The sequence below is a fragment of the Neocloeon triangulifer genome, unplaced genomic scaffold (assembly GCF_031216515.1).
Source record: "Neocloeon triangulifer isolate White Clay Creek 2 clone unplaced genomic scaffold, ASM3121651v1 ptg000002l, whole genome shotgun sequence".
In the NCBI taxonomy this organism is placed as follows: Eukaryota; Metazoa; Arthropoda; class Insecta; order Ephemeroptera; family Baetidae; genus Neocloeon; species Neocloeon triangulifer.
In genome coordinates, this window is record NW_026775545.1 from 6545122 (window position 1) to 6572917 (window position 27796).

Below are 27796 nucleotides of genomic sequence, written 5' to 3' on the forward strand. Positions count from 1 at the left end.
AAAGAATTTATTTTGTCATTAAAGTGGGCGTGAACGCGGTGCTCATTAAAAATTAGGATCGCGTGAATATTTTCTCCGGCGGGTGACTTTCTTTCCACGCTTGTCCTTGCACCGCATTTGGTCCGACTGCTCGTCGAATTCGGCGATTCGTCTGTCAGGCAGGCGGCGAGAGGAATCATGTCGGCGCGCCCTGAGCGCACCATGGACTCCGAAACTGGCAAACTGCAACAGCACCTGACCCTGCTGAAAAGGGAGTACGTCAAACTTCAGGGCCACTGTGCCGAACTCGAGAGGAAGCTGGCCCTCGTGTCGGCGCACGACGCCTCGGCCGACACATTCGCCAGCCGAATCATCGCCTCTGTCGCCGCCCTTTTGAAGCAGGAGCAGTACAGGTAAATTTTAAGGCGCCAAAAAAAATTACAATGAGACTGTCAAAGTGGTCCCTCAAGTTCTGAAGGCACGTGCTCGTGCATAAAAAATTATTGAATGCATACATAATTAATTTCATTGAAAGTTCGTCTGCTTTCTTTTACTTGATTGCTTTAATAGAGTTATTAATTCATTCACACAAAAAGAATATAATTAAAACATGAGTCTAATTATCCCATAATTTTAGCGACCTGAAGATTCTCCTGTCAAATGCTGAAATGGTGCCTGCTCACAAATTTGTCCTCAAAGCCCGAAGCAGCAAGTGGGGAGTGGAAAATTTGGATTCCGCAACATCGTTAGGTGAAAACTTTCATAGAAGTTGTGAAATTATTTCTTAAATTCTTACTGCAAGACAATGTTTACTTTCCACATACTCTTGTAAATTACTTCTGACCATAGCTCTTTTCAAAATTGTATTAAATAAGTCAAGTTTAAAATTGTGCTCTGATTATTTATCTCTCATATTGCCGCAAAAATTAAAACTATCACTTTGTCACTTATTTGTTTTTTGGATTTACTTTTTAAGATTGGAGTGGAGACGACGCCGCCGTGATGAATTTTTTGCTCTCTTGGGTCTACACTGGAGAAGCAAATTTGGACTCAATCAAAGACCCATTCTGCCTTGAATTGATGAAAGTGGCATTCCGCTTAGACCTTTTGGAATTGGCCAAGCGGTATGTTTACAGAATATTGTAGCTCACAAGACTTATCAATTATTATCAGTGCTTTTGTGGTAGAATTTCACGATCGAGGGTTAATTCATGGTGATTTGAATTTAAAATCGGCTTTTCCTTGATAGGTTTTTGTGAGTTGTTTTTCTAAAACAATAAACAACTCACAAAAACCCATCGAGGAAAAGCTGATTTTAAATTCAAATCACCATTATCAGTACCTTTATTTTTTGCTGCATATGGTTGCACAGCTTTACAATTAGGCTGTCCGTCAACACTCAGTTAAGATTCTTTTATTTATTCAAGAAACACTCAAGGGTTATTTTAATTATATTTTTGGCACTGCAATTAATTAAGCTTAAATTTATAATATCCCTAATTAAAATTTTCAAAAATAAGAATGTTTTAGTAAAACAAAAATATATATGTGCTTGAGATCAAGACAAGATGTTATTTTAAAATTTATTCAAAAGTGATTGAGAAACAAATTATCATTATTGAATTGAGCAAATCTTTTTCTTCAGATGCGAACAGAGATTGCTGTTGACGGTTGGAGTGACAAATTGTGTTCGCCTTTACACGACTGCTGAAGAGATAGGAGCAAAAATCCTCCAGGAGCACTGTTCCCAACTTATATCAACGCACTGGGTATCTTCATAAAAATCTGCTATTTGTTCTTTCAATTAATTTCTTGCGTTTGGTTTAGGATGAGTTTACAAGTGAGGACTTCGCCCACATGACAGCTCCCTTGCTATACACGATGCTGAAATCAAAGACTCGGTTTCCGCTGCACTCTGCCATTAGACTATCTAGGGAGGATGTCGTCTTCCTGTTTCTAGTAGAGCACAGCAATGAGGTAGGCCAGAGAGCGTCATCTTTGATTGATTTATTTTATTTTCATTTAATAATGGAAAGCTAGGTTTTAAGGCAGTGCCTATTAAGTTCATGAAAACCGCACCTAAGAAATTTTATCTGGTCATGAAACGGCAAAACCACAGTCATAGGATAATGATTAAAGTGGACTAATATCATCTTGCAAGAAGTATAGAGTTTCGACTTTATAGAAAATAAGGAAATTTTCCTAGAAATCAAGCAGTTTATTTTAATCTACAATTTGAGTAATCAAAAATCAAATCTTCAAAGATTAAAAAAAATTTATATATATATATATTTTTTTATCCGAGAAAACCATTGGATCTTTTAAATGCTCCTCACTGTATTCTTTAAATCATTATGAAGTTAAATTATTTTATTTATCTAAAAGATTTCATCATTTTTTGATTGAGTATCAAGTTTTATAAATAATTTATCAGCTTTTATATTTCAAGTGCTTTAAATTTTTGCAAGAAAAAATGGTGAAAAACAAATTATATTCAAAGTAAATAATATATATCAATTGATAAATTCAAAAGAATATTTAGGCATACGAATTAATCAAATGCAAAATTTCATATTCTGCAACACATACAATACACATTTATTCTTTTTTCGTCTTAAGAGGCACACATATGGAGTAACAAAATACAAAATATAACTTATAACTGTCAATAGTAGTTTAGGTCGGAGCACTTGCATCCGGCCCACTTAATAACATAATTATGCGGATTCCACGATTTTTTGATCTATCGGTCACAGCCACTTCAGCATGTCCACTCGTATCATGCGTTTCACGTGTTTATAATTCATTACACTAGTATCAATGGAAGATTTAGATCAGGGTGCTATCGCAGACTGCGAATGTACTTCATCGCGTTGAAGACGAAAATGACGGCCATGGCGTCCGTGTGCGCTGCCGAGGTCGCGTCGTGCGTCGACTTGCCCGAATTGCACAAATTCTTGCTGCAATAGCAATACTCGGTCGGCGTCGTCTTGATAGGGTGGTCCGGACTCTGGATTATGCAACCCTCCTCATACGCGTCCTCCTGCACCTTGACCTTGCGCTGCCACTTGTTGCCCACCAGCACCTGGTACGGCGCCGTTTGCGGCGCACACTCACGCTGAACCACAGTCGTCACCGAACCTGAAACATCGGAAAGAGTTCGTTAGTTCCGGTTTCATTGCGTGAAAGTTTGTTCGGAAGGGAAACGTGAAATCAAAACATGATTAAATAAAATAAAGTTTGCCAGCCCAGAAAGCTGAGAGCGAATCTTGGGTTTTCAGAAGAAGAGATTATAAAAATCCCTAATTGGAAAAATTACAGTTAAGAGTGGTCCTATAATTATAATTTGGGTGGATAATTACAAGGAAGAAGCGAGCTTTGAACTCTGAAAAGTGCTGCTTATTTAGTGCTTTTATCTTATAAAAAATAAAAATCTTTATCTAGTTAACTCATTTGATATTTCGTTCCCAAACTAGGAAAATTATAAATTTTATTACTATATACAATTTTAAAATTTCCTTGTATTTTCAATTTTAATACAGCAAAAGACCAATTCAAATAAGTTCTATGAAAAAGGAAAAGAAAAAAAAAGCAAACTGAACTCTTTTGAATTTAGCTCTCAGCAATGTTATTCTCTGCCGGCAAATAAGCCTCGAGACGGAAAAACTAATTCCCTTTACGCCCTCTTCTCGGAAAAATTGCGCTGCTGACAAACGAGACTTGCTTGTTCGCCGACAGCCAATTTTCCACGCCATTTCGCATGCACGCGACTTTTCATCGCCACAAGTGTTCCGAAAGATTAAAAATTCACTACGGAGAAATGCGGAGGAAGATTTTTTTTACCATTTAGAAGGGTGAAGTTGTAGGTCTGCTTCATGCAGTAGGTCGAGTTGCCGCACTCGATCTCGTACTCCTTGGAAGGGGTGAACATTTGACAGGGCGGTTTCATTTCCTTCGCGCCCCTTTGCACGACGGCCGGCTTCACGGAACAGTGGTAGCACTTGATGGCGTCAGTCAGGGTGGAGCCCAGCACCACTGCAAACAGAAAATAAAGACGACGTCAGTCCCAAAGTATATTTTTTTCCTCCTAACGAAAATAAAAGGGAAAACTTTTCCGGCGCGGTTCATTTTTATCGCCCTCTTTTATTTCAAGCAAGGAGTTTTCTTGGAAAAGTGAAATCCGGTTGACAAAGACGGACGGGGATTGTAATCTTTTTACTACCGCACGCTCCAGATGTTGGCGTTTTTCTCAAACGTCAATCTGCGCGTTGAAGGGCTCTTTTTAAAAATCGATAGAGGACAATATTGTGCCAGGGAAATTTATTTGTATTTAGAGCGGCACGCATGTGGTTTTAATCGCTAGCGGATGTGGTTCTCAGCAGAAGAGGATATTATGGTTGTTTGTGATTTCGAAATTGAACTGGGCACAGCTTTGGCGATTTGCTTGTCAGTGGGTTAATGAGCAACAAGTTCAGAGTTAGTAATCGAGTCCGAGAATAGCATTGTGAGCAATTGAAATTACAGTTGGCCTTCCTTGTCAGCTTCAAAGTAGAACGGTGCTCTACGCCAATGCAATCCGCTTACTCTGACAACTCTTAATTTATCTTTGACGCCTTAAATTTTAAAAAAATCTTCATAGGCAGTTTTAAAGTTTTTTTTTTTTTTTAATTTGAAAATAAATCAAAGTAAATTTCAAGGCTTAATTTGGTCAATAAATAAAATTTTGCAACAAATGATTTTTTTTTTCAAATTCAGAGATCAATCCAACCAAGGCCAATTTTATTTTATGATTATTTTTTTGTAAATTGCGTGTTTTCGAGGAGCCAAACGCACAAACAAGCCATAAAACGCGGAGAATCAACAAAATTAATCCAATAAAAGGGTGATAGCACGAGAGCGTTAAACGCAGTAATAATGCATCGATTAATCGGACACCGGCAAAGGAGTGAATAACCTTTGTGCGTCACCTTGACCCAATATCGCGCCTGCTCGCTACGTGTCTTGGAGCGGATAGAAATGCACTCTTTGAAAATAAGTGCATATAGAATTAATAATAATAATGGTGAAGAACGAATGCATCTCGTGGAAAAACGCGTGTGCCTCTCTGTCTCCAAGGGAGAAAGAAACAGAGAGAGGACGACTGCCTCCGTACATAAATAAAGTCGCGACCTTCCACCTACTGCAGACCTTTCGAAATAAAAGGGAACTTTTCCATGGGGTAGGCCAGTTTCTTTGCATAATATTATTACAAGCCTTGGTATGCGCCAGTGAGGAAAATAATAACGCACGCCTGGGCGCATAAGGTTAGTGACTTTTGCGCGCAGAAGGAAGACGATGGCCGGCGAATGGGAAAAGTAGGCTACAGAAACGCCGCTGGAATTTGTTAAAGTGGAAAGAAACACGGCGGGGCCAATTTCGAGCGGATCCGATGCCAACTGGTTTGCCAATATTCCGTAATGACTGGTCGGAGAGATGAGTTAAAAATAAATTTTATCTATATAAAACAACTAATAAAAGTTTCATGGAGAGTTAAAATATTTTTATTTGCAAACAGCAAATGTTTTTGTTTTTTGATTAGCATTGACTGTTACTTTCATATTTGCTTAATTCTATTAGAATAGAAAAAAAAATAGTTTTGAACGGTTGCTGGAGTGGATCGAAGGCGCTAAAAACTGAGCCTCAGACACTCATCTTAAGGACTTTCTCCACTTGACAATATAACAATAGAACTTTTTGCTTTCATCTTTTGAGATAAGTTTGAATGCATAGACCGTAAAATTTATATATCAGCACGAAGCAGCGGATAAACGCTGCGGTAAAGTTTTTATCAAATGAAATTCTCGCTCCGTCTTTTGGAAATCTCCCACGAAATATTTGGAGCAAACGCGAGAGATCTTGTGCTTATTTTTAACCCGTCGCTCCAAATTCCGTCCGCCAGCAAGAAGTGTCCCCAACATTTTCGCCTGTCGTCTCGATAACAAAATAATGCAGACCTGTGTAATTCTCGAGCACATTATAACACTCTAGGGATGGAGTTAAAAAGGAACGTCGGCATAATGAAAGACGCAAATGTGGGTCACTCTGCTGTGTAGCTAAGCCGTTGGGGCAAAAGCTCGGTAACTGTAAAACCGGCGCGTTTGTTGGCTCGTCCGCCCGTTCGGCAACAGGCGCCTTTATAGTTAGACCCGTGGAAAAAAACCAACGAGTCTTTTTTGCGTAACGGCGCCACCCACTGCAACGATTAATTTGTCCAGCCGAGTGATTCACTCTCGCAGCATAATAACTCAAGGATGCAACTCGGCCGAGCCTTACTTGTTATTTTGTTCTTTCTTTGCTCTGCGCCTTTACTATTAGTAATGAACAGAGAGAAAAAAATAAACGAGTACCGCATTTTGCCGAAGCAGACCTTCGTCAATGATTCAATGGTATTTCTACTCACACTTGTGAGTGAGAAGTGTTTATACTTTTGCAATGATGCTCTTGGGATTTTTTTCTGCTGGCCGTCACAAAAGTGGGCATGGACGGCATGAAGGTGAAAATTTACAAGTTTGTCATGACAATGCTTAAATAGCGTGACATGTTATTTATTATTTTGAAGCAAAAAATTAATTGTGAATTTATTCCGTTATGGGCAGAAACTATAATTATTTTTATATTCCCCGATAATTTAAAGTAATAACTTCTAAATTTTTTTGAAACTTTAATATTGAAGTTTTTGTTCTCCTGCTACTTATTTTCCACTGCTTTATCAAAAACAAACTTTTTCCTTGTTTTCTTGCTTGTTTAAACTCGTTTAATCTTTTCAGAGCAATTTAATTTTACAAATTGCTGGCGGAAAATGTCAAGAATATTTACAAAATTTATATGAAACAAGCTTAATGACAACCGTCGTCATCAACTTAATTGATGTACAAAAATTTTCTCGAATCGAGTATAATTAACGCCTTTAGAGGCTGCCATGGAATTTAAAGGCGCACTTGCATGTAAAACAAGACCAACGAAACGCGCCGCGGATGGGAAAATGCACGTAGCTGATGACGAAAAACTCGTTCATCCTCTCGTTATGACTTTTTTTGTTTTCGAATAACCCTCTTCTTGCGAAACAAAAGTCCGCCTTGTACTACCAGGTGGCGCCCACTCGGACTAATTAGCATCCAGCCTTTTTGCACGCGAAATTAGCTCGCGAGATAAACAAAAGGAGGCGGCAAGAAATTAATTAAAACAAATTTAATGTACGGCGCGGCCAGTCTGCGCTTCTGCCGGCTATATTTAGGCTTGATGGCTCGATGTAAACACTCTATAGCAGCCATGCCCGCGAGCTTCAATGGTATGCACACGCAGTTTCCTTGATGCAAAGTGCCGCAGTGCGCCCGTTCGTTTTGCAAAGCTCATTTGCAGAAGCAGCGCTGACTCAATCTGGCTTGTTCGCCTTCTTTACACCAGTTTACGAGTAATTTTATGCTCGGAGAGGGATGAGACACAGAAATTATTGCAACTGTCAATTTTTTTTTTCTATTCTTTTTCCATGAAAATAGGATGATTAATTTGAAGGGCTGATTGCATCAGCTTAATTTTTCCAAAAATATTTGCAAAATTTAATTTAATAGTTTTTTAATAAATTGCTAAATTTTTAATTATAAGTGGAGCTATTTTTTTCTATATTTATTATAATTTTAAATTATACATTTATTATGTTTCTAACAGTGGACTTGATCTTCATTTGGAATCCAATTATTAATTAGACTCTCGTGCAATGTCGTGCACTTAAAATTTTCTCTTTTGGCCGCATCTCCCAATTTCGCCTCGTAATCGTCGCAATTTACGCCCTGCTCCTTTCGTCGGAGCTCCGTGATGTCAGCAGCCGGCTGCACATCCGACACTTTGCAGACGTGCTGACAAAAACGTCCAACAGCCTCTTTCTTTTTCTCTTTTTCTCTCGTGAAACGTTGTAGAAATAATGCTGTTGTACGTACAACTGCAAAAAGAAGCAACGAGCACAACGAGTTGCAAGTAATGCACTTGTCTCAGTATACCGTATCACAGTCATGTAATATTCTGCTGGTTTCTTCACACCAGCGACGACGACCACGTCATTATTTTCTTGGCTGCTCCACTTCAATTTCTGCGCTTCTCACTACAAAGATTCAGCACGAACGCTTGACGAGAGATAAATGAATGCCAAGGAATGTGATGAAATTGAAAAATGACTGGTTAGGCAGGCGCTCGCAGGCACTTATTTTCAACAGATACTAATTTAAAAATAAAAAAGATCTAATTTAATCATTAGAAATATTAATTGCAAATAAATATCAGAGTTAGTGCAAATACTGAAGATCACAATATAAGTTATTATCAAATTTTAGAAATTTAAAATAAAAACTGGCAATAAATATTATTTTAGTTTTGCAGTTGAATTATTTTATTTTAGCTATTTTTAAATGTTTGTTTTTTATTAAAAATTATTTTTTCTTAATGATTTTCTCAATTTCTCTTTATTTTTATTTTTCCCTCTTTTCGGCAGAAATTTGCCCACAACAATATTTGCAAAGCAACTTTTAATTACCTTGCGATGAAGTGGATATTCACTGTGCGGGTTTTCCCTCGGCAAGTTAAAATAAACACGCTCCTTCGCTAGGTCTATAAGCACGCACCTACCGGCTGTTTACGTTTACCTTCTGCTATATTAGATTAAATGCGGCTCTCTGTATATTCCTTGCTCTCTGAAGTTGTCGAACAACTATATATTATAAACTTTTGATGCAAAGCTATAAAAAAATCGACGGCCGTTTATTTCCATTAAGACCTTTTTTGAACCGAATCTTTTGTCCCTTTCGCCGGTTCCTCTTCGCAAATAATTTTGTTGCCACATAAATCATGACAGGTAGGCAAAAAAAAAAAAAGTGGTGGATGCTACAATCAAGCATCATCTCAGGCAGTGCAATTAAATGAGAATAGCCGTGCTGTTCACCTTGAAATCGTATCGCGCGATTTTTCTTATTCTGCAGAGCGAGAGATAAATTTTTAACTTATTCAGATCCTGAACGACCGCGTGCACGCATCCAATTCTGAGCATCTCGATGCCGTGTCCGCGAATAATTTGCCGAATTAACCACCTGCGTCGTTGGCGGAAATTAAATTCGGGAGAGCTCCAGCCCTTCCTCAGAGATGCGACGCGTTTATTTCTGTACCATGCTCTAATTTTTTTCCTTTCCTCGTCTGGCGAGGAGGAAACACATGACGCGAGTTTGTCTGCATCCCATCATCTCTGCCCTTCAATGCGGCCTATTGTGTCTGCCGACCACTCCAATTAGAGCGTTTTAATCATTGCATGGGGTTCTGGCCCTCCAGAAAAGAAAAGTGCCGTGTGACCCGGCGTCAAAGGCCGGTTGATATCAAAACCTTTAAGCAAGGCAAGCAACACGTGATTGCTGTTTTGCCAGCGAATTAAAATTTTAAGCAAGATAAATTCTTAAATCTGTTTTTCTCGTGAATTTTAGTGAGAAAGTTTAATATTCTTATTTTCTCGCTGACAATAAATCCTTTTTTAATTTTCTCGTTCGTCAGCCGGATCTTTGTCAATGGGCTTGGCTGCCAAAAGGAGAAACGGCTTCTTGTTTCAGGCTTTATGACAAAGTAAATTTAAGCTTGGTTGACAGGCAAGTTTAAGTTTGAATGTGCCAGACATGTTGACAGATTTTCATAAAAAAAAAGTTGAAAACAAGTTTTCCTTCCATAAAAAAATAAATGTGCTAAATTGTTTTGAGTATTTTGTGGTGCAGAACTGAAATTTCCAACCTTGAAGGTTGTTCAAAATGGGCCGCACCCGCGTTCACTTTCGCCCAAACCATAATCACATTACGTGTACCTACCGAGAGTGATTTGCAGTTTTGAGGAAACAACTTCCGCACGCCAAACGAGCTCATCAAAATGTCTCTCTTGCGCGCGCGTTTGCGAAGGAGATTCTGGCCTAACTCGTCACAAATTACCCCCCGGAGCCGCAATCCGGGCAACTTTTTACCACTCTTTACATTACATGCAGGGCTCTCGCAATTTCAATCAGCGGCGAGCACACTGAGTCCTTTTTCCCTCCAGACTAGCCCTTTTTGTTGCAACGCCGACGCGAAATCGATGTGGTCTATTTCATACTCGTGTTTTTATCCCGGCACGCTTTTTTGTGCTGTTGTGCGAGTGCGTGTTGGCGGATTCGTGGCGCCGCCTCGGGTTCTCCACCCGCGCGCCGCCGCCAGTAATTTCATGCAGATAAATGTACAGCAAACAACCCGTTTATGGGTCACGCACCATTTAGGAGATGACCGGTGGTGCACTCGCGCCGGTGTGCGCCCATAAATTATCATTTTAGCGCCGCTCTCGCATATTTCACGGCAGTGGCTTTTGTTTTCAGCCCCTGCTTGTTTCCCTTTCCCATTCCCAATTTTGCAGGATGGTTATAGAATTTTATCATTTCTGTGTGGTTTATGAAAATGGAACCAGAAAACGATGAATTTATAAGAGAATTAAAAATTTTAAATATTCAGAAACTTTTACTCGTGTGGAATGGAATTAGCAATCTCTGGAAACCTTGGCCCACTTCCAACTAATTTGAATTGCAATCAAAATTTCAAATCGAGCAAATCTTCTTTGCATTTTAATATTTGCCGACATCTTCTCTCAACAATCGCTACAGCACACATCTCTTTGACGTAAATCGATCTTAAGTACGAGTTTGTTACAAGCTCAAAGCACAGACAAATCTCTTGCCCTGAATCGCAAATCCAATCTTACACAGTCCTACACACCGAGTCATGCCAACTCGAGTCGACCTCTTTCCTTTTGCAAATGTGCGCCCATCTTTTCCTTCCATCTCGGAATTCCCGGCCAAACTTTCCGCCCGCGAAATCCCCCTGACTTTTCTGAATCAGGCCTGTACCACTTCATAAAAGTTCAAAAGCACGCGTCATTTCCCCTTTCCTCTTTATTTCCATTTTTAGAAAGCCGTAATGGTAATAAATTTTTTTGGGAGAGTTTTGTGTTGAAATAAGTGAGCATTTTGAATTGAAAGAGGCGAGCGGCCTCTCTCCTTTAAATAATTCGCATTCTCGCCGAGCGGTTTTCCGAGCCACAGCATTTACATGGAAAATACCTTTGCTGGGAAGTCGCCTGCTGGATGAGCGATGAGAATAAATTCCGTGCTAAACCCTGAATTATGCGTGGCCGCAACTTTTGGCTTGGCGGCGGCGGCTTTTTCTGCTGCGAAATTTCCTTCCGTGCCAAATTATCTCGGCTGCACATCGGCCGAACGAAAAACAAATTACACGCCAGGGAGAACAAAATATACACTGGAAGAATAGGCCGTAACTTTTCGAACAGACTGACCCATAAATTTCTCCGGCGTAAAAAAGTGCGCCCAAAGAAGAAGCAGAATCAATAAACCTTTTGCCGGCGCGTGTGCGGATTTTAATAATGCTGCATTCGGCAAATTAAATTCCTGGCGAAAAGTGTGCGGTTGGGCTCGTTTTGAGTATGAAAAAACAATGGTGCATCCTGAAGAGAGAAAGAAGCAGGAAAAAATAAAGGAAAGGCTGCTGGTGGCGGTTGTGGTATTTTTTTGAATATAAAAGCCGTGTTTACTTGGAGCGGTGAGGCCATATGGTGTGTGGGGTCTCTTTCTCTTTTTTATCAATGCGAGTTGAGGAATTTACGAATGGTAGCGCGATTTTGTTTATTTTGCTTGGGCTTATAACCAGAGTAATTTTCCTGAGTGCGTTAAAATGTGCTGTGCTTTTCCTGAGGGAAGGATGGGCATTCAAAATAAATACTCCAACGGTTTTGCGTCTCATTTGAAATTCAGATTGGTTCTGCTTTGCAAATATGTGTCATCTGCAAACAAGAACCGGTTCTCAGTAACTTTTCGTTGCTTAATTTGTTCGACTTTTAATTTTTTTAGTACTTACTTTAATGAAATGTACTTTTAATTTGATTTAATTTTCAAAATATTTAAAATTTGATCCATGAAAAATGTGTCTGTAATTCTAATTCTTCATAAATTTAATAATAAAAATAAATTTGTCTAACTGGGAATGAGCTTTTTTTTTAAATTGAAATATTTTATCAAAGTTCATAAAAAAAAATATGAAATTTTTGTCTCATTCGCACATATTCATTTGTATTGAGAAAAAAAGAGTTTGGCAACCAATCTGATTAGTAATGGTAAGATTTGACCTTTTAAAATCTTGATATGTTCAAGCCTTGGTATGTCTTACTATAGTGAAATTATGAATCAATTATAATGTTAAAGCTAGACACAAATTTTTGACTGTTCAACTTGCCTATTGGCCAAACTAATTCTGCGAGGGTCTTGCTGCCATTGGGGCCCCTTCTCATTGTTAATCTTTTTTCGCCTCGCAACCAAATTAGGCCAATTTATCCGTTCGCGCCGTCTACCAGTTTTGCAAGAGGCTCCTTTCGCCATTCGGGTCCGCAGACTCGCTGTTCATTCGGACTGGCTAAAATCACACGATTAGTACTCTCTCCTCTCTCGCTCATCGGACTTGAGTCGTTGGGCGTGAAAATCCCTTGAAAATCTCCCAGCAAAGCTCTCGTGCTATCACGTGGGAATATTGGACAGCTTCTAAATTTATTAGCGTTGTATAATATGAGCGTCGAGCCATTCCCAATTCAATCTCTCTTGAAACTCGACGATGACTAATTGAGAGACCGTCCTTGCCACGAGCAGTAAACCGACCCTCTGCCGCACGATAAGAGTGCATCGCTCCCTTAAAGCCGCTCGAGCACCGAAATCCTCCTCAAAAGGAGAGAACGGGGCCAAAAGACGGGAAAGAGAGAAGGCGTACTAATTGAACCATTGTTTTCAACGGCGCCCAAGCTTTTGTGCCAAAGCCCGCAACACAAGTTTTGCGCCAACTTTTTCGGCTGCTGCGCGAATGACTTTGTGCACGCCTGCTGGCAACTAGAACGGTTTCGCCGGCGTGCTTTGCTTCTTTCAATCCGCCAAAATGTACCGTAGCCGAGGCTCATGCGTTAAGATTTAAGTGGCGGAAATTTTGCAAATGCTTTGAATGTCTGCATAATTTTGGTTTAAAAGGCAAATTTAAATTGTAAGCAACAGCAAACTTATGACAAATTAAAAAAAAGTTCTGTAAAAATATTGAAAACTGAAACAACTGTGTTATCTTCTTGTAAATTTTAACAGAGATAAGCCTCTAGCTTTACCAGAAAGAAATGGAAATAAATCCCTTCCAATGCTAATTCCTTGTCTGGAATGATGGATTAAAGCAAAAAAGCCTTTCGTGCAGGATGGTATATAAATAAAAAAACTCGATTCGCCTTTTCTGCTCTAAGGCAAACCTTAAAATATTTTTTGGTTTTATGGGTCACAATGAATTAACCTGTGCCTCCATTCATTTCGTTTGACAATGATGACTGACGACGAATGGGACTTTGATTGTTTTCTAAAAAGCATAAATTAGCGTCGGCAGAGGAAGTGGCCGTGTATTGTTTGCTAAGGAGGCGGTGCGACAATACATAGTAACAAAACAACAGCTCCGACACTGTTGTGATAACAGAGGCATTATCGAAGGGCGTTTTATATGCAAATGACATTGGTGCGCATGACAATTTGAATTGTTCCGGCGCAATTAAATTTTCCATAAAGCGGAAATTCTATAAATAACCGACAATACCACCTGCAAAAGAAGTATAATTAACCGTTCACGGCCGTTTTGGGTTTTTCTCCTTCAAAAATACTTCTCTTTTTGGTAATCTGGATAAAATTCGTTTAAAAAAACTTCATAAGTATACAATGCGACCAACCGCTGTAAAATTCCAGAAAGCAAATCAAGTGTGCACCCCAGTAAGTAATAAGCTCGGCCTTGCGTATAAGCCATAAAGTAATGAAATTATGGGCTGGTCTGCGCTGGAGTATCATTATTAGTCATTGTTCTCAGCAGCGCTCTAGAAGAGTAAGTGGCTCAGTGTCACCGAGTCGTTAAAAATCCCCGCACGACGACAGGTCGGTCGGAGTTCTTTTTTTTACAGATCCGCCCTCCAGAGTCTGCACTTGACAGAAAAACCCCATTTCAATAATTCATCGACTCGTTTGTCTATAACGATGAACTTTAATAATCATCGTGAACCACACGTGCACGCGACAGATGCATTATATAAATAGTGCTAGATTGTAAAACTGCAAGGTCGTTGTTGCTCTCCTTGACATAATGTTGGATCGATAAATTGAATAAATTCCCTCCTCAGCTCGCTGACCGTTTAGTTAATTAAAACACAGCTTCAATTAACGCACTTGAGCAGTACCGGCTTCGGGCAGGTCGCGACTCGAGGCGCGCAATAACCATCGCGCGATCCTCATTATCTGCGGTGATATAAGATGATGTTACGCGAGCACCATCAGGTTTTTTATTTACGGAAAACCCGACCAGTCGCGTCTCGTAATCAGAGCAGGCAGATGAATTGTTTCCCCAATCAGGTTTTTTTCTGCTAGTTTTGCGACTCAATAGTTTTATCATCAGTCGCATGACGTGATCAACTTGTATTTTTGGTATAAACAAGATCACGTGTTTCTTGATCGAGCGCAGCTTGACATAGTTTGATAAAGATCTCGGCAAATCTGCGCCTAAACTATGCCTTATTTTGATTGCTATTGTGTCTTGGTCCATAAACAAATTGCGCCAAACTGATTTTAATCTCAAACTTGTAGACTTCTTATTGTTGTGGTTTATGATCAATTTTACAGCACGTGCTAAAAAAAGAAAAAAAAACAAAGGATTGCTTGTTGGGAGGAAAGGTTTATGAACGACAACAAAAATTCCAAAACTAAGATTACTAGTTCAATTTCCAACTTATTTTTTTAAGCGTCTGTTAGAAATTTGAAGTATTTTATTTGCCCTTTTTTTAATTTCCTATTTTTATTAACATTGCTTTGACTCCTTTTTTTTAAACCTTTTATCAAAGTTCGCCACAGATTTAATCATGTTTGAAATAACCACAGAAGAAACTTTTTAATTCCTCACCACTAACGAGGAAAAATTTTGGTGAATATAAAATTTATTTTAAATATTCCAAAGCTTATTTCCCCCTTGAGATTTCCAAGTTTTGCTTTGCTCTACTGAAGGCCTTGTTTAAATAAACTCATTAAGCTCGTTCTCCTTGGAAGTCCTTATTTCAATGATTATATAAAACTATTGTCAAACAAAAGTGATAAAGTACCAGCATAATTCTCTATTTAAACTAAATCTATCAGACCGAGCAGTTTACAGCCTTCGCCCTCATTGGCCACTGCAAAAAGTTTCAGCACAGTCTCTATTGAAATCGAGCAAGCTGATTGATTACTGCACATAAAAGACGGCGACCAACTTAGCTCAAGTTTCGCACTTTCTTATACAACGGTCCACACGAAAAAACGCGCAGCTTGCAAGAAGTGCGCTGATATATATTTTGAGTAGTCCTTCTGCGCGTGACACCATCGAGACCCTCTCCTAAAAGGAATTTATTAGCCGTTGCCAGTGACAAATATATGCACAAAAGGAGGCGAAATATCGATCTGGAAAAAAACGTGAAACAAAGCTCGTCACAAAACCTCATAGGGGCTGTTTGCCTTTTCAGTCGTTGGGGCGAAGGGTGCGCGACGAGTCATTTGGAAATTTAATTGCCCTCGCACACCTCTCCATTGGATTGCCTAATGGAGAGAGAGAGAGAGACTCAATCGGCCGGCGACAGTCGGAGAACGGTCGGTTCGTTCTGCGGTGTCGGATTTGCCTTTTGTGTCGCAGGCAATGTGCAAATCCGATCTCTGTACTAACTTGTAGTGCTCGTGCGTGTCGGGCCGCGCAATAAATCAAGCTAGCAAATCCGCCTGCTGGGTGTCGCAGAGAAAGCCGCCCGAATTTAATCCACGAGGGTGAAATTGTGTTCGTTCCATCCCTCGTAGCGCAGCTGCATTTCTGCTTTTAATTAAAATTGTTGTGTTCGCTCAGTGAGTGTCGAGAATTCGAATACACGCACCGAAATATTTTTATCTAGTTTTATTTTCGACGGCGAGCTCAAGGGGGTAACTTTTTTTGTGCCGAGCAAAAAAAAACAATTCATTATGTGACCGCACGTGCTTGCGTGCGTTTGTTGTTACGCGAACAACAATTCTACTGCCTTTTCTTTTTGTCACCGGAGTTCACCGACGTTGAATTTGGTAACAATGTGTCTGTTTTCAGTCACATAAATATGAATTGCCCACGTGTGACGTACTCGCGCCAAATTAGCATAGTCTCGTTGAGTGAAAATTGCATGAGTGGGAAGCGTTGAAGCGTTTGATATGAAGTTTTTTTTTTTGTTAATTAGACAAACTGAATGTTTGTTTGATTTTACATTTGGCCGCGTGTTGTTTGTTGCGGCTGTAAAAAGTGTAACTTTTGAGTGATGTATCAGGAGAAAATTTTTCCCGTTGGCCGGTTCTATTAAATTAATTGTGGAAAAATGGGCCATTTTAGTTACTCGCTTGGAATGACGCAGGAAAGCTAAAAAATTTACATATCAAAGAAAGAAAATTTGCAATGCTCTCGTTAATTGGCATTTATTTACTGTTATTTGATCAAGAGTTTTCCTTTTAAAAGTTTTCTACCTATTTTGCGCAGTCTTTTTAATGTGAGGAAAATTTATAAATTTTATGCTTGATGGAAACAACGTTCTGAATAATTTATCTCTTTGGCTTCTAGAGCTTTGAATATGAAATTATACAGCGTAATAATAATTTTAATGTAAATAGTTACTTTTTTATTTTAAAGTTTGATTTTTTTATTATAAAAAAATTGGGCTTTATTGGTTTTCTGTTGTTTAATCATTATCATATAGCTCCGTTTAATCAATAACAATTAATGAATTAGAGTTCTGCACAATCTCATTTTCGGAGAATTTCTCTTGATTTTTTTATCAACTGCTTTAATCGAAATCGTTGAAAACGTCTCTCCATATAGGTCACTGATATAATACTGCAAAGTAATTACGACTCGGCTCTTTTCGCTTGAGGCTGTGCATAAGCCGTGATGAACATCGGCACATCTCTTGTTCAGAAATCTATGACTAAAACCTGCTTTTCCCCGATTCATCATTTGCACGCGATAAACGCGGACGTGTTTGAATTGAACGGACCTGGATAAATGCACCGGCAGCATATTCGCAAAACTCGACTTGGGCTATCAAGATGGGAGATTATGTGCGCTCTTAATTACTCTCCGCCTCCCAATAAATCGACTGGCGCGGTTGCGTTTCATTAGCCGCGCCGCATATAAAAGGCTGGAAATAATTGCTTTTCGCCCTCGTCGTGGAGCGACAAACGCATTGTGTTTTGAGAAAAGAGCACTTTGAGCCTGGAAATAATTTCACGGAGCTTTCTAAAATGAAATAAAGTGGTAAAAAAGAAGAAGCTCTCTCGCCATCAGGCAAGTCACTCGGCAGCCCGGAAACAATCAGAGGCGCTGCTACTTTTGCATTCCGATTGAATCGCAGGAAGTCGAATTGCGCGCCTGCCGTAATAATAAAAATGCTCCTTCCAAAATTCGACTTACTGTGCGGGTGTGCCTTATGTACCGGCCAGACCTACGCTTCAATCGACCTTCGGACGAACGATGACTCCGAAAATTATACACATTTGACAGCGGAGCAAACAAACAAACAAATCGCAGATCATTATACATCATTTACTCCTTGGGAGTTTCACTGCCCGCGCGAATTGTTGATAATAGAAATAATGTGTTTCCAAATCGTTTTACGGCCGAAAATTCAATAAAATTAAAAGTGAGTGCTTGTTTGTATTTGATTGATGGACCAACGTCAAGGATAAACGCGTAACGCCGCACCCGCTCGCATAACCAACGCATATCAAGTCGAACTGACTGAATGAAATTTATACATATGATATGCGCCAGGCTAAAGAACCTGTTTGCGTCGCAGCTTCAGTTCCCAGTGACATTTGACACAACCGCACGTGCTTGTCGAAATGAAATTAAACTGCTACACCTTTGACTGTCGTATTTGGCAACCATTGTTGTTTTTATCGAGTGTATCTATGATGCGAAACTGGCAAAAAAGATACTTCGTAAATCGTAAACTGAAAAATATCAATAATAAAATCAAAGGAAGAAATTATTGCTAAATTCTAGTAGCTTTAAATTTAAAATGAATATTTTAAATTAAAATTAAAAAACATTATTATTCTATAAATTTTTAATGTTACCTTGAATGATAAATTTATTTTAATTTTTTTTTACCTTTAATTTGAGAATTTCATTTGCCTTTCAAATATCTATTATTTTTCAAATTTAATGAAATTATTGTTTTTTCGTTCTTCAAATTTTAATTTTTTAATAACGATCGAAGTTTGAATTTCCTCATTTTCACTTATGATCGATCGCTCCCTCCCTAAATCCTTTTGAACCTCGCCTGACCCTTTTCGAAATCTCACGTCCGAGCCCCTTATGTGAAGCTCTTTTTCGTCTCAGCCTGCAATTTATCAGACGAGAATCCCGGTCAGCATTTTTGTGATATTCTTTCCGTTATTCAAAGTCGAAACACGCAAAAGAAATGGTCAGCTCGATATAGTGTTGATTGGACGAAACTTTTCTCGACCTCTGCCTCGGCATTTGATATGTCAACACGCTCCAACTCCTTCTGAAGGCACGGGTAAATAGAGAAAGAGAGATCAAGTAAGGGAGGCAAATCAATAAACATCGTCGAAACCCTTATCACGGATGCAAACGTACGTGAGGGCCCCGCAGCAAAAAAGCTGAATAAGTTGCTCTTTACTATAAAAATAGCAGCTGATTCTCGGCAGTTTGGATTAACAATTTTATTTTAAATTTATTTGCCTACAACGTGCTCCCGTTTCATTTGCAGCTGCTAATAAATGGAAAGGGCGGCCGGTTCATTAACCTTCTGAATTGTTACGTGAGCCGAAATGGACTCTTGGCATGAAATTGGTCAGTTATGCATATGGCGCGCTCAACGGGCCAGGTGGGAAGTGTCAAGTCAATCACTCCGTCGGGTTGAAATAAAATTAACTTTTTATGCCGCACAAGAATCAAGGTGGACACGTTCGGATAATTTTTTCTTATAAATTTATATCATTTTGACATTGTCTTTTTTTAAATAAGTATTCCATTGTCTGGTTTTACTTTTTTAGCATTTTGAGTGGCAAAAAAGTTTTCAATAATATATATGTAGGTTGTCTAAAAAGTAACAGGCGTCATTTAGAAAAAATATCTCTGACGTTGCTAAACGAAAAAAACTAAACAAAACTTTAAATATTTTATTCAAATATCTTTTGATTTACGACACAACCTGAGTGAAGGACAAATTATTATTTTTATTTCCGACTGCTTTATAAAAAAAAACTTTATAAAAAATCATACAAAACAAAGTGTCGATTCACCAAAAAAATTAAATTATTCACCTTACACACTACTACAATATGAGAAAAAAAATCGTGTTTTTTCTGCGATTTAAAAGTAATTTTTGTTGTCTCTTGTTTCTGAGTGTTTTGAAAAAAAAATGTAAAAAAAATCGTACGACACAATGTGTCAAAATGACACATTGTTTCGCATGATTTTTTTTACACTGTCAATGCACCGAAAAATTTAAATTATTCACTACCGCGTTATCTGTAAAAAAAAAATGTTTTTTTTCCGCGATTCAAAAACAATTTTTGGTGTCAAATTTTTAGCGCGATTTGACAAAGTATGCAAGATTAAATTTTTGGCTTATTTACACAAGTGCAAAAAAACTGGTGCAGGTGTTATTTATTAATTATTGATATATTTGAAATTTGAAAATACCTGTCAGGGCAATGCAGATGCCGATTTTCTTGAGTCCAGCTCCGTTCATCTTGATGTCTGTTGTTGCGAATCGACAGCGAAAAATCAGAGCTATTGATTCATATTTAATTACGCCGGCATGTCTTGCTAGTGGCCGTCGTTGGGCCTTGTGGAACACTCGGGCTCTAAGGCACTGTCTATACTGAAGGAAAGCAGCAAGGAGAGGAGCGGCGACTCTCGCTGTTTAGCTGTCTACGAAAAGCAGCGGAGCACGAGGAGTTGACTCCTCCTCCGAAACATGCGGCGGGAAAAAGAGTCGCGGTCGCGACTACATGCTTTTGCTATATTCTATTTTCAGAATTCAGATTCATTTTAGAAATAACTGAAAATTTATTTCACTCTGTAGCAAGTGTCATGAAAAATTAATTGGCAACTTAATTTTATTAAGAGATGGATTATTTTTCCTACATCATTTACAGCAAAATAAGTTTGGCCGTATAATAATTAACTTAAATTTTTGTAAAAATTCTTATTTCCTATTTCCTTGCTTTTATTTTTTTAATTTTCCGTACGCCTCTAGTGCTTTTAAATGCACTCTTTCTTTCTTAATTTTAATTATGTATAAAATTTCCAAAATTTCTTTATTTTTATATGATTAAAATTATTTATATATGAGTTTTATTTGCATCACTTTTAAAAATTACAGAAGCCCAGAATTATTTATATGAACTTACCTTTTTTATCAATTTTAAGCATTAATTAAATAAAAATATTTGCGAGGATAGTAAAAAGAAAAAAAAATTTAGTCCAAAATTCATTATTTTTATATAATGACATTTAGCGGGTAAAAACATTTTGTCATTGTATTATTAAGAATTTTATTAATCAAAATTTTGTCTTCGATAAATTATTAGAAATTATTCTAAAATATTTGTTGATTTGCAACGAAAATTCCTGCTAATAAGGACGTTGGCAAAATTGCAAGGCGATGACTACGATGAGTGACGTAGCATATAAATTAAAAAAATTACCAAAAAAAAAAAAAAAAATACTTATAATGTACTTTAACTTTATAATTATCTTCCTCTATAGACTGTAGACTTAATATTTCTGACCTTTTGCCCTACTTGGCATATTTTCTCGCTCAATACAGTTAAAACTCAAAAAGAATTGACAGGTCAAAAAGTTTTTACCAAAACGCACACGACGCCTCTTTTAGTTGCGGAAAAACACCCGGTATTTTGATTTAATTCAAGAAAATTTGGATTTGAAAGCTTTGAGATATCGCTGGATTATCCAGAAGTGCGCTAGGCAAAAACAAAACCAGACAAAATAATAATAAAGGTTATTTTAATTATTATTTTGGAACCTTCTTGCACCCACAGCTGATGGGAAAAATGTAAACAAACGTACTCTCTCGCTGACGTCACCACTGCCCAAATCTGATTGGCTATGGCGGAGCTCGTCCATGAAATATGATTGGCTTGATAAGTCACGTGACGGCGGCCATTTGTCCATAATATTATGGACAGAGCCAGCGCCACAGTCACAACAGTGGCGAGAGTCGCCGCTCCTCTCCTTGGAAAGCAGGCTGCGTTGGTCCCGTTTGTTGGCTCCCTTCTCTCTCAGCGGCGGCGGCGCGCTTCGACTCGTACGCGCTCTGAAGTCGCGGCCTCGAACTCGGCCCTTGTTTTTGAACTTGAATCCTCCACGCAATGTCACGTGCTTGCCTCATTTGCGTCTGCTAATTAATCTGGCAAATCCTTACGTGCCCTTTGTACTAATTGCAACTCGCGTTTGGAAAGTTGTTGATTATCAAAAGGGGAGGTTTTATAGGTGCGACGAAATATAAATTAATGAATAAAAATGCATCTTTTTTCGAGCAGTAGAGAAAGTGCTGATTTGGCTGGACCGATCGTAAAGATGAGACACGGTGATCAATTTATTCTACTTTTGCTTGCGTGTTTATGAGTGAACAAATTTGAGCGACCTCAATTTGGCCGGCCAGAATTTGAATATAAGCGGATTTCCCATGATGATGTAAAATTAAACTGAATGATAAGTAATTTAATTTTTTTTACGTCGTTATTTATTTGACCTGCGTCATATACATTTAATTCCTGTGCACGGGTTTTTCTAATTTGTCTGACAACAACACGTCATTGCGCTGTATATTTCATCAATATCTACTTTCTGTTTTGAAATGCATTTATTTTCTAATATATTTTTTGTGTTATTAGCATAAAATCCCGCTATTCGCTTATTTGGAGCGTTAAAAATGTTGCGATAAAATAGCACTTTTCACGATTATCACGATTCATGTTGAAAGAGTCAACGAATTTGAAAACACTACATGTTGCAATCAACTCATTACTCTGACTAAACAGTCCCATTTGCATTTTAATGGATGTTAAAATTGTTAATTGTTTTGTTTCAGCTTGCGCGCTTGCTGAACGAGCCAGACAAAAAAGGCGACCTGCCGCTGCTACTCGCGCTGAATTCCAAGCAGAAAACTCTGGCGTCCTCCCTGGTTGAGCACGGGGCGAGTGTGGATGCCCGAGATCCGCGAGGACTAACCCTCCTTTTAAATGCCATTGAGAGAGGTTTGTTTATTCAATAAAACATTTTCATTTTTAGAAGATTTGAAGCATTTATTTATTAAAATTAATTAATCAATTAATTTAAAATGATAAATAAAATACATACAGTTATTTACAATATTTTTAACATAAAAGTGACCTTGATTAAAATATTTTAAAATTTAAGTATTAAATTATTTTTATTCTATTTTAGAGGACAAATACTCGGCACTCTTTTTATTGGAACAAGGTGCATCCCCCTCAGCTACCACCCCTGATTTAGGGGACACAGGGTTGCATATGATCGCAAATCAGAGTAGTACGAGCAATCCATTCCAGGATGAAGAAGAGGAAGACTCGCATCACTCCAAAGACATCATTAAAGTTGCTCAGAAACTGCTCAGCTGCGGTCTTAACCCCAACATGCAGAACAACAAAGGATAGTGCGTTTGGAAAACTCGTGATACATTTACAAGCCTGTCAACTGGCGTTTTATTTTTCCAGTTCCGCCCTTCACCTAAGTGTTTTGAATGATAACACAGCCCTGTTCAACATGCTGCTCGACTTCCCCGGTCTGGCTCTCGACGTGCCCACTCAAGAGGGCCACACCGCTTTAAGATACGCTCTGCTACGAAATAGCCTCGGGGAGGATGGACTGGCTTCAAGACTGCTTGCTAAAAAGGCAAATCCCAACCCTATGTACCCGGCCACCGGAGACACTCTGCTCCACTTGTTGGCCAGAGAGAGGAAAGAAGACGCCGCCGTCTTCCTATGCTCCAAAGGTAAACTAAAAATTCATAAAAGGAATTATATATAAAAAACTTTTGCTTCAAGGTGGAGATGCCCTGCGCACCAACAAGAGGGGCGAAACTGCCCTCCACGTGGCATGCGAAAATGACTTGGCGGAACTTGCGAAAACTCTTCTCTACTCCGGCGCGCTTCCCAATTTGCAGACTTTGCCCTCTGCAGACGATCCCTCAGATCATCGACAGACTCCACTACACTTGGCAATTAAAAATGGCTGTGATGCAGTGGTTGACATCATTCTAGCTCATAAAAGTTAGTAGAATTCAATTTCCACAGATATAAGAATAATTTAGATTTTTTTCAGATGATGTTAAAGAGAGCAGCAAAACTGCCGACCTCAATTTGAAAAACTCGAGTGGTTTGACACCTTTGGCTTTAGCGATTAGAACTGGAATGAAACACAAGGTGGCTGATCTGATCAATGCGGGGGCTGACGTCAATGTTACCAATTCTGAAGGGCTCACATTGCTGCATTCAGCAATCGAACAGGGTGATTCTGATGCTGCCGTTTTCTTACTCGAACATGGAGCTAATATGTCATGCAGGTAACTTTTTCCAATGAAAAGTTCCCACATTATTAATAAAAAATTATCATTCAAAGAACGCCCGATAGACGAACCCCTCTTCAGCTGTCTATCACCAATTCTTTGCCAGTTGTGGTTGAGGCACTTTGCAAAAGAGGAGTGGACATGTCTATCATAGATAATCAGGGTCGGTGTGCCCTGTGGGCAGCCTTGGAAGATGGCCAAGAAGATGTAGCGTCAATTCTTGTTCGGTATGTTTTTCTCAACTTAAATATATTGGATAATAATTTTTTTATTTTAGATTTGGTGTCGATACTGATTGTTGGGGTCCTGGTCCTGAAGGTTGCCTTCAAACGCTGCTGCATAAATCGATTGATGAAAATTTGACCAATATTGCTTGCTTTTTAATAAGGAGGTTGGAATTTATTGATAAACCTTTTTAAATTTATTGATTGTTGCTTGTTTTTAGTGGATGTGAAATGAATGCACCAAGAAGACCTGGGCCAAATGGGGAAGGAGGCGACGAAGCGCGCGATGGGCAATTTCCTTTGCACATGGCCTGCACTTGGGGACAAGAGCAAGTTGTGCAGACCCTTATTGAGCACAAAGCCCATGTAAATAAAATTTTGTATTTTTTATTTCAATTTTGTAATATTTTTATTCACAATTAGGTGAACGCTAAAGATGCTGATGGAAGAACACCATTGCATCTGGCTGTTTCGAATCAAAATGCAAAAATTACCTCTCTGTTATTGTGCCATCCAGAGCTTGATCTTTCTGTCAGGGATAAGTCTGGTCTAACTCCATTTGCTGCTGCTCTTACGTGCAGAAATAACAAAGCTGCCCAAGCAATTTTAGACCGACTTCCGTCTGCCGCAGAACAGGTTTACTAATTCTTCTTTGTACATTTCAAGTTACGCAAATAATTTTTGCAGTATGACAACAAGGGGCTCAATTTTCTGCATGTTGCCATTCAACGAAATGACTTGGAAAGCGTTCTCTTTTTGCTCTCAATCAACGTCGACCCCAACTCCAAAGTGCGAGATAGCACCATGAGCACACCCCTGCACCTTGCCTGCGCCTCTGTACCAAATCCAAGTAGGATGATTATTAATTTGAAAAAAAAGATTATTTTATTTTGTTCATTTCAGCCGCTACTGGTACGACTGAAGATACGGCCCTTTTGGTGCGGAACTTGCTTTTGGCGGGTGCTCGTCCAAACGAAAGAAACTCGTCTCGCCAAACCCCTCTGCACATAGCTGCAGTTTCTGGTCACTCTGCTGCTGCTTCTGCCCTTTTGCAAAATAATGCAGACCCCGACGCAACTGACGTTGACAACAACAACCCCTTGCATCTTGCTGTCAAAGCCTCTAACCTTCCCGTCGTTCGGGCTCTGCTGACTGAGTCCACTTTAGACGCAGAAGCCAAAAACCTGAGAGGCCAAAATCCACTGCATATGCTAGCTATTTATGGAAAGGATCAAATTGCCTCGGCTATTTGTGAGCTTTTCTTGGAGTGCATGCCACAGTATCCACTGGACGAGCCTGATTTAGAAGGAAATACAGGTAGAATATAATATTTGAATAATGTAATGTACTAATCGATTGAAAAATTAGCTCTCCTGTGGGCATATGTAAAGGGAAAGGCAAACTTGTGTCGAACGTTGGTTAAGTCTGGCTGTTGCGTTGGCACCATGAACAAAGAGGGCATCACAATTTTCAACTATCAAACTCCTACAAAGCAGCTCTTGAGCAAGTAAGTTAATTATATTTTTGAGGATGATAAATGCATACGGTGAATTCTAGATTGCTGGACCTTCTGGGCAAGGAGCCTCCATGGGCTGAAGGGGATATGTGCCTTGAGTGTGGAAGCAAGTTTGGCATCACCATGAGAAAGCATCATTGGTGAGTACCAGTTTTTCTTTTGTAGAAAAATTTCCTTCGTAGTCCTTTTACTTTGTAGTTTAGTTATAAACGTTGAATTATTTATCTTTATTATTTTTGAGCCCTCCCTGATTACAATGCGTTTTGATACAAGTACTCATGCGAATTCTCAATTTGGCAGCCGCCACTGTGGACGCCTTCTGTGCTCCAAATGCTCCAGCTGTGACGTTCCAATTCTCAAATTCGGTCTCAACAAACCGGTCCGCGTGTGCACAACTTGCTTCCAAGTTCTCCAAAGTGGAGTCACGACTTAATTAATCGCGAATATTCATATCAAAATATCAACATGCAGGGTGGCGAATTTCAAAATTGAAGATCTGCGAGACTAAGGAAGATATTTTTGGGTACATGAAAACACATTATTCAGTGGTTTAAATATTATGTCTTCAAGTCTTCATAACCAACACTGTGATTGTTACACTGCTTTTTAGCAAACATTTCGGTTAGTTGAAATGCTAATTCCGATGGTTTTTGGGTCACATGAAAGTATAATTTAAGCAAGCGAAAGTTGCCAAAGTAAAATTTAAATATTGTTACTGTTCCTGCAAAGGACAACAGATTTATTTTTATTCAATTATTTTGCGATAATTTTATGCCATGTGCTAGATTCATTTATATAAAGCATGTTGCAATATTAAGATGTTGATTTAAAAGTGAAAGTTAATAAAACACTTTCGATTGAATGAATAATAAGATAAAAAGATGTCCTCTCATTTGCTTTAGTGTCCTTTGTAAGGGAAATCAAGATTAAACTGTTGGGCCCACTTTTGCAGAAGAGTTAGGGAAACCCCTGATCCGCCACAAACTATGACCACTATTGGCCCTTTAATTCCTTTTGGAATGAGTTCCTTCAGCAGGTCGAAATAAATTACCGAAAGCGCAGCTCCACAAGAAGGCTCCACCAAAATTCTATGGTCATCTGTTGGTTTTTTTTTATCAGAAAAGACCTTTATTCAAAATTACCAAACCTACCTGCAAATCTGACACAACTTTGAACTGCTTGTTTGTCGGTGACAACATGCGGAATGAAATTAAATTTTGGAAGTTCGTCAAACAATTCGGTCAAAATCATTTTCGCTCCAAGAGTAACTGCAATACTGGATTTAAAAAAAAAAATAATAATAATTGCAGGGATTTCAATAAACTATTTTTTAAACCTTGTAATTTCTGCGAGCTCAACGGGCTTTCCTGCCTCCAACGCTTTTCTCAAACAATCGGCCCCCTCGGTTTCAACCCCAATTACAGGGACGTCGGCCCATCCATGGCGCTCAATTCCAGTTAGCACACCCTTAGCAAGGCCTCCACCGCCAACGGAAACAATGAAACAACCTGGTCGCACTCCTTGTCCCAACTGCTTTGCAATTTCGTCCACCATAGTCGAATGACCCTGCCTGAAACAAACATGTTAATTTATGAAATTTATCCGGTTGCATAAGCTACTTTTTTTCTTTTTTGACCTACCAAGTTTCTGGGTGAATGTAGGGGTGGATGTACGAGCATCCCGGTTTTTTTGCTTCCTCCAAGGCCCGATCATTTGCCATGCCAAAGTTGTCTCCATGCACGGTGACCTCGGCCCCTTGCTCCCTCAAAACGTCGATCACCATCTGCGGGGTGCTCTTGGGGATGAAAACGGTGACTGGGACGCCCAAAACTTGACCTGCCCTGGTCACCGCCATCCCTGTATTGCCTCCGGAGGCGGTGATGAGCCTTTTGCATCCTCTTTCCACCTCCTTTTATTATTCACACTTTACAAATTTTCCGTAATTTCTTTCATTTAAAAAATTTTTACCTTCTGACTGTGGTACCCATTGCCGCGAAGTTTGAACGCCCCAGACGGCTGGTCATTTTCGAGCTTCAAGTAAATGTCGCCGCCGACCAACTTGCTCAATTTGTTGCTATAAATCAGCGGAGTTTCTATAAAGATGGGGCACTTGATCTCCGACATGGTGTTTGTTTTTGGAGGCCAATGCGCACACTAAACAGCCGCCAAGGTCGACTACCACTTGGCATGTTGTATAATCTTATCTTCCTGCCGATTGGTCCTCTGCTCATTCAAATTCGGTTTTGTAATCTGTTATATCAGACTTTACTTTTTAGCACCGTCATATCCAGACTTGAGGGAAATTTATTCT

The 27796-nt window shown here is 39.1% G+C and overlaps 3 protein-coding genes across 4 annotated transcripts; 1 reads left to right on the top strand and 2 right to left on the bottom strand.

The window, feature by feature from the left end:
* On the top strand, window positions 1-26374 carry LOC132205526 (rabankyrin-5). The gene is made up of 19 exons (XM_059634620.1): window positions 1-392; window positions 617-729; window positions 956-1103; window positions 1625-1748; window positions 1807-1956; window positions 22249-22414; window positions 22605-22833; window positions 22895-23172; window positions 23225-23449; window positions 23502-23742; window positions 23799-23972; window positions 24023-24136; window positions 24191-24335; window positions 24393-24605; window positions 24657-24819; window positions 24873-25286; window positions 25338-25476; window positions 25527-25625; window positions 25786-26374. The coding sequence occupies exons 1-19, from the start codon at window positions 178-180 to the stop codon at window positions 25916-25918; spliced, it is 3483 nt and encodes a 1160-aa protein (XP_059490603.1). The 5' UTR covers window positions 1-177; the 3' UTR covers window positions 25919-26374.
* On the bottom strand, window positions 2547-21401 carry LOC132205529 (uncharacterized). Of its 2 annotated transcripts, XM_059634624.1 has the most exons (4): window positions 21225-21401; window positions 19833-20159; window positions 3823-4014; window positions 2547-3120 (listed from the first exon to the last, which is right to left on the bottom strand). In XM_059634624.1, the coding sequence occupies exons 2-4, from the start codon at window positions 19879-19881 to the stop codon at window positions 2822-2824; spliced, it is 540 nt and encodes a 179-aa protein (XP_059490607.1). In that variant the 5' UTR covers window positions 19882-20159; window positions 21225-21401; the 3' UTR covers window positions 2547-2821. The 2 variants fall into 2 exon arrangements, with proteins under 2 accessions (XP_059490607.1, XP_059490606.1); XM_059634623.1 differs by lacking the exon at window positions 21225-21401 and having other exon boundaries at window positions 19833-20530.
* On the bottom strand, window positions 26182-27653 carry LOC132205527 (serine dehydratase-like). The gene is made up of 5 exons (XM_059634621.1): window positions 27454-27653; window positions 27126-27394; window positions 26822-27055; window positions 26637-26761; window positions 26182-26583 (listed from the first exon to the last, which is right to left on the bottom strand). Exons 1-5 carry the CDS (start codon window positions 27607-27609, stop codon window positions 26384-26386), a joined length of 984 nt encoding a protein of 327 aa, XP_059490604.1. The 5' UTR covers window positions 27610-27653; the 3' UTR covers window positions 26182-26383.
* Window positions 27654-27796: the final 143 nt, after the last annotated feature.